The sequence below is a fragment of the Coenobita brevimanus genome, chromosome 37 (genome assembly GCF_032717465.1).
Source record: "Coenobita brevimanus isolate Jiangsu-jjx chromosome 37, ASM3271746v2, whole genome shotgun sequence".
Classification (NCBI taxonomy): domain Eukaryota; kingdom Metazoa; phylum Arthropoda; class Malacostraca; order Decapoda; family Coenobitidae; genus Coenobita; species Coenobita brevimanus.
This window is the reverse complement of record NC_136990.1, coordinates 10686403-10698199: the sequence shown is the minus strand read 5'-3', so window position 1 is coordinate 10698199 and position 11797 is coordinate 10686403. Positions and strand designations below refer to the sequence as shown.

The window sequence follows — 11797 nt, the reverse complement described above, 5'->3', positions numbered from 1 at the left end:
AGGCATTAATCCTTTCTTCTCGGGCTGGTGATAAGATTTAGTAATGGTGGCCCTAGTTGTATACGAAGTGCACCATCCCTCCCTGAGCATTGTTGGTGCGATGTGACAGTCGTGGCATAAGGTGGGTAAGTGCGTTGATGCAAGGGCAGTATCAGGGCCCCCTCGGCTGACAGTAACAGAAGAGCTGACACCTGTGGCATAGGGGATTCAGTGCACCAATACCAGGGCATCACCAGGGCCCCCACGGCTGACAGAGGTATAGGGACGTCAATGCACTAATACCAGGGCATCAGCAGGGCCCCCACGGCTGACAGAAGCAGAAGAGCTGACATCTGTGGAGGGGCATGACTGTTGTGTTGCATCGCCTCCTGATGTTCACCTATTGAGAGACACAAGATTAATAAACCAAGAAAGTGAGAATATGACAACAGGTGTGATGCTGCCAGGACAGGTTAATCACTTCACTAATGTGGTGATATTCTTTAGTTTTTTCTTGCTCCTTACAAATGACTCTATTCAAGCTTGTGAGACCTCTTAGTTAATGAAGCTGTTAGTAAAGACTATATCTAATTCCCTCCAATTCAAAGGCCCTTATTCTCGTCAGTTAAAGGAGTTCTCAGACATCATTTCCCAAGCGATTTAATTTACTACACCTTACTGTTCTATTCTGTGTTAAATAAATCCCTTCAACATCGCCATACACTGCATAAATAAAGTACAAAGGGATATTAACCAACCACATCCGAAAATAAATCGCTAGGAAAGAGGTGCTACGGAGCTTCCAGACGACGAGAAAATAGGAGCCCAAGTGTCTCTCGTAACCTCAAACATAATGCCTAGAAATATCAAGAATTAAATATAAACACTGTCTCTGAACTGAGATAGGAAAGAAGTCAAAAGGAGACTGGGAGGATGAACGATGATATGAGGCTAAAGGTTATTACTTCTGGCTACGGGAAATAGGATGATGATGATGATGATGATGATATGATTGATGATGATGATGATGATGATGATGAAATGACGAATGAAGATGAAATGATGTTGATGATGAAATTATTGTTGACGATGATGATGATGATGATGATGATGGTTGTGGTGATAGTGATGTCGATGGTGATGGTGATGAAATGACAATTGATGATGATGGTGATGATGATGATGATGGTGATGGTGATGGTAATGGTGATGATGATGACGACGACGAACAAAGAATGTATCCTAGTATCCAACGGTACAAGAGACGCCCCAAGTAGTAACGGTGAATTTCCTAATACCTGTGAGAGAGAAAAGGCCAGCTTCTGTAATTTTCATCACCTGTGTTCCTTGAGAGCAGTGATAAGAAACAGGGAAGTGAGCATGGAAGTGAAAAGCTTACTACATGACAGTATTGTGATACCAACTCTAACGTATGGAAGTGAAGCTTGGACCTTGTTGGAGGGACACAAGAGTTAGAGCAATGGAAATGAGTTATCTGAGAGAAGCCTGTGGAGTCACATGGAGAGACAGGCTGACGAATAAGGATGTGAAGGAGCATTGTGGTGTGGGTGTGGATGTGGATGTGAATGGAAGTGTTAGGAGAAACACACTGAGGTGGTTTGGCCATGTGGAGAGAATGGAGAGTGAGAGACTGACGAGGAGAGTGTATGTGAGTGAGGTGGAGGGGAGGAGAGGGAGGAGGAGGCCAAGGATGAGATGGAATTGAGTGGAGAGGTATATGTAAGACGGGGCTGTGAGCTGGTAGCAGGGTAATGAAATGGCGGAAGACAGGGCGACATGAATGAGATTTGTTTATGACCACGCCTTACGGGATTAAGGCGTCTGGCAATAGATAGATAGATGTTCCAGCAATGATATCATTTAGTTGTTGTTAGCCTTCCCCACCACCATCACAGGCTAGACAATAGTGCATTACTCAGAGCATGCATACCTACGCCAGCACCTATACCACACAACTCGGATCACAACCAAAATATAATCAACTCTTCCTTGGCGCATGACCCACATATCCACAAAATATCACTGAAGTCCACCAATAACTTTTTGAGACCTTGTGGACAACTAAAAAGACAAATAGGGGTGAATACAGGACCACCTCCAACTCCACTGGCGGAGGTAATATATGTCAGTGTAATTTTAAATAAAGTAAGAGGGAGGAAAAACGTAGACGAATAGTTGGGCATAAAGTAATTAAGAAGGATCAAGCGAACGAAACACTGGTTACAGGAAGCAGACGCAAAAATAATGAGAAGCGCAAGGCAATTAATCACGTTAATGAGTGTGCGTTAACAAGCTTAAAACTGAGATACGGCAGGACGGCAGCGTGCATGAAGAGATGAGCGGGAGGATGTGGCGTTAGAGATGACTTTATTAAGCTGAGAGAGTATTCCTAGTTGTGATGATCTATTCTCTCTTCAGCATTACAGCATACCTTCTGCTTTATGACTGACACCAGCAGACCATATTATTCAGCTTAAAAAGAGAAGAGTTTTTACCTGAAGGTGTTTGATATTACCTTTACCAAGCCTTGCATTACTAGGCAGATGCAGAATGGGGAGTTAGAGATGACTTTATTTACCTGAGAGAATATTCATGGTTGTGGTGATCTGTATTGTCTTCAGTATAACAGCATACCTTCTACTTTGTTACTGACACAAGCATACCATATTATTCAGCTTAAAAGGAGTGGAGTTTTCAGTTGAAGGTATCTGGCATTACCTTTACCAAGCCTTGCATTACAAGGTACATCCCCCAACCCTGTTTTATGTAGAGAAGAATTTTGGACCAAGAACCTGCAAAACTTTTCCTTTCCAAATAAAACTGAAGTTGAGAGGCAAATTCAAGAGCCCATATTCTCGTCCCTTAAACCCCTGTCCACACTAGCGGGCAATGCCCGCGGGCACAAGCGAGCAGTTTGTCTGTTGACGGGCTCATCGCTTGTTCCCGCGGGCAAATGAGAAAATTGCCACTGGATACTGTCGGCTAACATTGTTTTGTACGTTATTTATGCAGAGTATGCTGATATTTGAATGAGTTAAGCAACACAGAAGAGGACAGCAAGGTGTAATAAGCCAAATAAATCGCTTAGGAAGAGGTGCTGGCTCACAGAAGACGACAGCAAGGTGTAATAAGCAAAATAAATCGTTTAGGAAGACATATCAGCTCACAGAAGAGGACAGTTAAATGTAATAAGCAAAATAACTCGCTTAGGAAGATGTATGAGGGACACTCCTTAACCGACAAGAGTTTCGGTCTTGATGATACATTGCGCCATACCTAAACACATTGCCCTTAACACTGGAAAATATATGTAGGTGAAACGACAAGCCGAGAAATTGTGTATCTAAGCTGACCAGTGACATAAATGAAAGACACAGTGTTAGTTGACTCTTGCGTTACAAAATTGAACAGAAAGTGGGTGAGAATGCGTGGCTAGACGGGCGCTGCTTTCTCGCTGTAATGGGGAGGAGTACAAACAGAGAGTTCGGAGCAGAGACCAGAAAAATAGCAATAAAATCGACTGGTGCAACACTGCAGGGAAGAGACTGAAAGGAACCAGTGAGAGATGGTGAGCTGATGTGCTGAAAAGTCTTTAATTCCACCATGCAAAAAGGAACCCCCCTCCCCCTCCTCTACACACACACACACACACACACACACACACACACACACACACGAGAGAGAGAGAGAGAGAGAGAGAGAGAGAGAGAGAGAGAGAGAGAGAGAGAGAGAGAGAGAGATTTAATCCATACATGGGCGTATTTGAATACGACCCTTGTACGAGGTCAGTAATTCATTTGGTCTAAATAATGTGCGGAGTCGGTGCAGCACAGTGTACCTCTGTGAAGCCGTTTTTTGGGTAGAGTAATGCGATCCTTCCAAGACAGATTTCGAGAAGAAAAGAAACGATGATATGATGAGAGTATGACGGAATGAGTTGTCAAGGGGATAGTCAAGGGGAGGAATATACCGAATGAAAGCCGCTATGCAGGATAAAATAGAAAAATAGCGTAACCATGTCAAGGATTTTAAGGCTGGACAATAACTACATCCTTTATAATATTTCCTATGATGGTGTGTAGGTGTAGATGCTCTCATGCTGGGTATGTGAAGGGAAATTATGTCGTGTAATCTTATTTCTCCTCTGCTGTTAATGATAGCCTGGGAATCTGAATATCGTAGGCGAAATTTCACTGTCCCTTCCTGCATGCAAACCAGACAACAAAGCAATCCTTCTCCCATCTTCACTTACCATATTTCAATTATTGTTCAAAGATTACAAAACAGATGGTTGTTAGCAGCTATTTGGTGGCGACTGAGAGAAGGAATTGTATGTTTTACCCAGAAACTGAGAAGTGGGATGCGGACCCCAAATTGTTTACGATTCTTAGACCACGGGATGATGATGGAATGTATCTGGCCTTCATGTACGGCTCCTGACTGCATTCTGAAATATGGGATGCAGGCTGACCATACCCAATACAGGGAAAATTAGAGAGGTAAACAAACTTGCACCAAAACAAGCTCCGATTTATATACATCTATTCTTTTTTATACTCTTTCTCTCTTAGTATAATTTCAGCACGTTCAGGTGAAGGTAAATAGGAGAAAGGCACATTTAAAAACAAATGTCCTCTCGCACCGTTAGCCTCGTAGCCAGATGAGCACACACACACACACACACACACACACACACACACACACACACACACACACACACACACACACAATTAACTCACTGGTGGATAATGGGATTTGAAGAAAGGTGGTGGGTCTGACCTTAAAGAACGATTCTAGACGAAAAAGTCAAAATCCAATCATCAGAAAAAGAAAAGGAAAAGTGCCGCATGGCCAGTATGGAAGACTCCGAGGTGGACGGCAGCGAAAGATTAACCTAAAGTCAATGGAAGGTCTCTGTCTTACACGCATTATGAATTGCAGGTTTATGTGGATCGTTCTGGTACGTGATGTGGAGCCAAGACATTCCAGTGTTTAAGTGGTGATGAAAGGATGTCTGACCCATTTTCTTGGACACTGTTGATATCTCGATTTCTTTATACTTAACCGTTTCTGAGTACCGATATTTCCATCATATATGAGGTGTCCGCTACTAGAGAGGCGCAACCGTCAAATCGGCCATTTCCTTCCTTCACCATCGCCCTGCCTCGTGATACCATTTGCCAAAGGAAATTCGACCCTAAAATTAGTGTAAATAAAGTTGTAAGTTTGAAAAAAAAAAATGGATCAAATTTAGATTTCAGTCATCAGAGGGGCGTAAGTCGTGGGAGGTGGATGCTGTCGACCAGCCAATGAGCAAGTGTCATAACGGCCACCATAGTTGCCATCTTCCCGCTAGACAAATCACGCGCCTCCTACAGTACTGGGCAGCGTCAGTCTCCACTATCCAGGCGTGTGTTTTTCTTTGGGTACACTTAGTCATCCAGCCAAATAGGCAACATCGAAGCGAGTTCAAAGAGAAATTATTTGGCAGCGTCACACCTTCGCTCGGGAGTAGATGAAAAAATTTAGCTAATCAAACAATAAAATCATCGGAAAAGTCGTGTCTTGTCATTAATGTAACCTATACCTAATCTAATATTAGCCAACCATAATTCTTTATTCTGTTTGAGGGGATGATGAAGATGCGACACTGCTTAGTCTTTTCTCGAGGCACTAAGTCAGACGTTGCCACTATGACCAGATGACTAATTGTACTTGAAGAAAAATACTACAGCCCGGTCTGTGACCATGCTGCCCTGTGTCATTGAATTTATCACGTTATTTGGCCAAGAAGTACTTACTAAAATGAATTCCTATGATTGTGAAGATGGAGAACAGGGACAAGTGCATGTTTGGAATTGTAGGAGGCAGCCTGACAAGTGGAAACAGAAGGCTGCTAAGCAGTGAAGAGGCAGGAGTCTGACCCTTTCGATGATTTCCTTAAATATTTAACCCATCCTCCGACCCTAATCATCCACTCAAGCATTACTGGCCCTGAGAGAGTGGTAAGTGTCCATATCTTAAAATATTCATTCATTTCCTAATCAGTATGCTCATTATGGGCACCTTCTCGAAGAATACATTGAAGCCATTAGTTAATTTCAGTCTTTAAGAATTTATTTTAAATAACTATACCTCAATCCTTTAAAAAATCTAAACTCTTACTGATGAGGATTTAGGACACAAAATTGTTCTAGTCAGTATTACTTTGGTGAGGACTACGTAGGTCGGGATGGAGAAGACTAAAAAAAGAACATAAAATTTTCATTTTTAAGTTATCAGAAATGCACACGACAGTTCTTTTGGTTACCCATACACTTGTGCTTGAGTAACAAAATTATGTAGAAATGTTTTGCATACTTTAACCTTAAGTTACTCAAAAATATATTTTGGCAGTTACGGACGCCGTACGTGAGTCAGAAGCAGGGCAATTAATAACAGAAATCTATTATTTTTATTATTATTATTATTATTATTATTATTATTATTATTATTTTGCCTCTGTCCACCTATTGTGGAGGAGGCATTTAATGACTGGTCTGACCGTGCGTGCGTGCGTGCGTGCGTACGTCAGTTCGTTCATCCGTAACACTTTCTAGGCGGGATGTCTCCTAAACCATCAACGGGGTTCAGTCTAACTGTTGTCAGTGATGCAGTATGAGAAGGTTATAACTGATTAGGTAAGCTAGGACAAAGGGTCATAATTTTAGGTCATATGGGGTCAGTTTATCCTTGTGGGCGTGATAACTCCCGAACCCATCCACAGATTTCCACGACACTTTTGTCAGTGATACTGTATGAAGGGACGATGAACTGATTAGGTCAGCTAGATCATGGGGTCAAGGTCAAGGTCATATGAGTGTGGGAGCGATATCTCCTGTACCCATGGACTAATTTCGACCAAACTTCTGTCAGTGGTACAGTATGAAGGGAAGATGAACTGAATAGGTCAGCAAGGTCAAGAGGTCAAAAGTCAAGGTCATATGGGGTCGACATGGTTTGTCTCTAGTCTCACTTCGACCCACAATGAACCCTGTCATGGAGGCTGTATGGCGAGTCCGTGTGCAAGGCTTGGCGGAGGCACACCGAGTGATGCTTTGCTTTGACAGCCCGAGGCCCAAGTTCTCGATGTGTCATTATTATTTTTTTTCTTCTGTGTTCCTCTTCACTCCTTTCACTATTACAAAGCTTCAGTGTTATGTAATTTCCATGTCCCTTTAAAGTTCCTATTTCCCTCTCAACTCTAACTTTGTGTAAGCATAAGATTCTGTTCCCATTAATTTCAGGATTTTTCTGGACAAAACAAAGTAATGATAGACAAAATAATGTTCTTACGTTTACCTGTATTCGTGAAAAGTTTACTCAAAGGAGATATTTTTATACGTTTGACGGCCTGGAAATCCTCAAGTGCATCAACTATACTCCGGTTTTTTTATTGAGGCGAAGATGCACTTGACAGGTTGATGATGATTGGCTGAATGCAACATGTCCAGGAAATATTTACTAACCCAAATTTCCCCCTCAGATATTTGTTGTCAGTTAATTATGCTAGATTACGAAGTACTGTTGCATTCAGTCAATAATCACCAATCTTTCAAGTGCATCTTCGCCTCGATAAAAAAAACTGAGTATAGAAAGGGTTAATATTTTAGAAAAGGGTTGCTATTCTTGCATTGCACTACATGCTCTCTCTCTCTCTCTCTCTCTCTCTCTCTCTCTCTCTCTCTCTCTCTCTCTCTCTCTCTCTCTCTCTATGTTAATCTGTCTCGATCACTCTGTCGGTTGGTCTGTCTGTGTCTGTCTGTCTATTATCTGTCATTTATCTATCTATATCTATCCATCTATTTATCTATCGATCGATCGTTTTTTTTTATTGAGGTCTTCATCCATCACTCATTTTCTGACCAACATCCAGTCATCTTCAACACATCGTCTTGTGCTTTACCTTCACCATCCCTACTATCCCAGCCTCACCTCCTTCCTGTCACCACTTCCACATTCCCTTTCCCCCACGACCCCCTCCTCATATCCCTCCCATTCTTCCCACACACCACCTTCCATTCCTCATCCCAATCTCATTTCCCTCCTCTCCTAACCCCAACCTCACTTCATTTCCTTCTCCCCACTTCTGCCTTCATCTCCGCTTCCTTTCTCATCCCTCAGTCACATCACCTTCCCTTCTCCACTTCCTTCTTCACCTCCCTCAGTTTACCCTCTTCTCTCTGTAAAGCTAACCTTCCTCATTTCCTTCCCTCGTCATTTTCACCACCCTAATCTCCACCACATACTCACCCCTCTACCTCACTTCCTATCCCCTCCCCATTCCTCTTCCAATCCTCCTCCTCACCCCCACCCCACCTTATCCCTTCCTCACTCTGCTGCTCCCTTTCAGAAGCCTTTCAAAGCAACAGTCAACAAGCATCGTCAGTATGTAAGTATCTTTTATATTCCTTCGGACTGCGCTACATCAAAGGCTACACAGTCTTTTCCTCCAACATTTTCTCTTAAGTAGTTTGGCAGAGTGACTCGCAAGTTTCATACGTGTGTGAAATGCAGCGGGGCAGTTACGCCAAAAAATAAACTGCAGCCAACTTGATGGAGATTTTGTGTAATACGTGAATGCAACGATAAATGGGTTACAATGAATGCGTTACAGAATGACACATAACCAATGAAAAACGTAAGAATATACACAGCTCTTAATCATATACGAATCCATAAGTAAGCGTCCTAGCATCTGTTACATTATTTCTACTAGTTTCAGATATATATATATATATATATACAGAGAGAGAGAGAGAGAGAGAGAGAGAGAGAGAGAGAGAGAGACATACAGTATAAATCGTCTTTCCGCGAAACGTCTAAGTGTGACGGCATAATCGACCAAAAATTGACGACCGCCTGATGATAATCCTTTAACTGTGATGACGCCCCGGAAACTCCCCAACGTCCCTGGCATTATTTTACTGTCAATCTATTTTACACTTTTAAATCATAGAAAAATGTACTTCATCTCCTGGATTCGAACCAAGGTGCGGTAGCGAAAGGCGTCCTCCATAAAAAGTTCTGATAATGATCCACAGAGGCACCGACTATCACAGTCTGATTATAAGAACCACACTTTCTGTAGCACGGCAGTCCAGCATGGGGTCCCTTCACCCAGAAATGGACTATTATGAGACTGGCTCTAACTTACAAAACTATATGTACAGGAGGAGACGGGAAGTGTGGCAGTGCAATGTGTGTATGAAGTGTGATTGTCTATGATGTGAGAGAATGTGGTGTGGTTTGGCAGTGTAAGGTTTGGCAGTGTGAAGTGTGGCAGTGTGTGTGCTGCGGTACTGAGTGGTTTGCAAGTGTGTGGTGTGGCAGTATGTAGTGTGTAAGTGTGAAGTGTGTAGTGGTGTGTAGGGGAGTGAGATGTGCAGAGTAAGGATTTTGTACTTTGTAGTGTGGCTGTGTGTGGTGAGGCAGTATGAGATGTGATTGTGTAATTTGGCAGTATGTGATGTGGCACTGAAATGTGTGGCAATCTGAAGCGTGACTAAGAGTTGAGAAAGGGAGTAATATGGCAGTATGTGCCGTGAGAATGTAAGGAATAACAATATGCAGCATTGCAGTGTGGGGTATGAATGTGAAGTATGGCAGTGTAGAGTGTAACAGTGCAAAATTTGACAGTGTAGTAAGTATGTGGGATGTAAGTATGTAGTGTGACAGTATGAGACAACAGTGATATCTGAGTCTGTTGTGGTAGTGAGGGACGGGGAAGTGTGAGGTATGACTGTCTGGTGTGGTAGTGTAAAACAGGACTGTAACGCGTGCCCAAGGTGTTGAAGCGAGACCTGTAACAGTGTGTTGTGGGTAGTGTGCAGATCTAGCAGTGGCAGGAACCGGAAAATTCCAATTCCTAAAAGGTGTAGGAAGCGTAAATGAAAGAATAATAACTGAAAAAGTAAGGGATATATCAGAAGGTCTGCGGAGTACTTAACAGGTGGGCTTTAGGAGTGGTAGAGAATGTGTGGATCAAATGCTTGCAATGAGACATATGGTGATAAAGGCTTGTGAGAAGAACCATATTGTGTTTACAGCATTTATGTATCGGGAAAAAGCATATGACTAGGTAAAGAGAGAAGAATTGTGGAAGGTTTTGCGTAGGTATGGTGTACATGGTAATCTGCTGAGTGCCGGTAAAATGAATTAGTATAGTGAAACATGGGTGAAGGTAGATGGGCATGTAAATGAATGGTTTAAGATCAGTGTTAGCGTGAGACATGGTTGTGTGATGTCCCCATGGTTGCTCAGTGTATATAGGGATGGTGTTACGAGAGGTAAAAACACTGATAATGGTGAGAGGGATAGTGCTGGTGATGAATGGCGAAGGACGAAATATCCAAAATATGATGTTCTTGTTACCTCAGGAGATTTTGAACACCTCTTCCTCAACAATTTATTTTGCTTATTGCATCTATAAATTTTCTTATTGAGTTGGTACATCAGCAGCGTTACACATTTTAAATTTCCACTGCTTAACGACGCAGACGAGACCTTAACTTCTTGTAAATTGTCCCAGAGGCGAAAGTTGTCTAAGTAATTCATTCAACATTCTTCATGGACAGGACACAGAATGAATAACAGGAAAGGCCGCTCTCCACTCCCTCCAGGGATCACATGAGACATTTAAGAAGTTATAGATTTAGCTGATGTTCTCTCTCATTTTTACAAATTTTCATTTTTTTAAATCTTTGTTTATTGCATACACATTTCACTTAACCACTGAAATGATCGTGAAACTTTTCCTCAAGACAAGTTCTTAAATCTGATGTCCCCGAGCAATGTTTTCACCCTCAAGACTGATAATATGTTGTTTTCTTAGTCATGGTGCAGAAAAGTAATCATAACGTCGGTCTGTTCGTTTCTGAATGTATATCAGATCAAATATTTAGTTGGCCACTGATGTATGATTTATACCAGTAAGGCAGTGCTTGGCTAGGAAATCAGTAAAAACACATATTTATTCGGTATATTCAAATTCAATCCCCCCCTTAGTATATTACAGAGGTAAATGCTAAAAGGTTAATATCTTCTTTTCTGTTACTGGTAAAATGAATGTCGATATTTTATATATATAGGTACATTGATAGATAGAGTGTGTGTGTGTGTGTGTGTGTGTGTGTGTGTGTGTGTGTGTGTGTGTGTGTGTGTGTGTGTGTGTGTGTGTGTAAGATGGAAGTAGGTTATCTTGTACACATTAATTACATGCCACCTCATTTTTAGTTATTTACTTTCCTAAAGATATTGTCAATTTCCTTCAGAGTTCTTCTCATAACAGGAGGATATGCAAAGACAAGTTTTCTGTATTTTCTCGTGTTTATTTATTACCTGTTGCAACGTTTGGCTACACACTTAGGCATCAAGGTAAAAACTGATGTGTAAGAACAGTATTATAACTGCACCAATACATTCGATATTATTGCCTGAGAGTCCATACTGGGCTGGTTAATGAGGTGGTGGGGAAGGCGTGTATAAGGGAAGGGAAAGGCGAGAAGAATAATTGAGGGCAGAGTGAAGGGGGGAAGGGGGTCGAGCTTGGGAAAGGGTCAAGGTAGAGATAAGAATTCATTGTGGCTTATTATTTCTCATATCTTTAATTCTTTCAGATCTTGTGACTTCTGCTGTCGCTGTAGGCTGTTGGGCTCCCGTCGGCGTTGTTGTCGTGTTTGTGAGAATGATGGGACGACAGATGGGTTGGAGGTCGTAAAAAGGTGCCGTGGCAGCCATGTTATACTGAATATTTATG

The 11797-nt window shown here is 42.0% G+C and overlaps 1 protein-coding gene across 1 annotated transcript in view; it reads right to left on the bottom strand.

The window, feature by feature from the left end:
* Positions 1–275: 275 nt before the first annotated feature.
* Positions 276–11797, bottom strand: part of LOC145396354 (neurotrimin-like) — a 44804-nt gene continuing 33282 nt past the window's right edge. Inside the window, exon 7 of the mRNA XM_080269746.1 lies at positions 276–379. Within this exon, the coding sequence (XP_080125872.1) occupies positions 276–379 (104 nt within the window). The remainder of the gene's footprint in view (positions 380–11797) is intronic.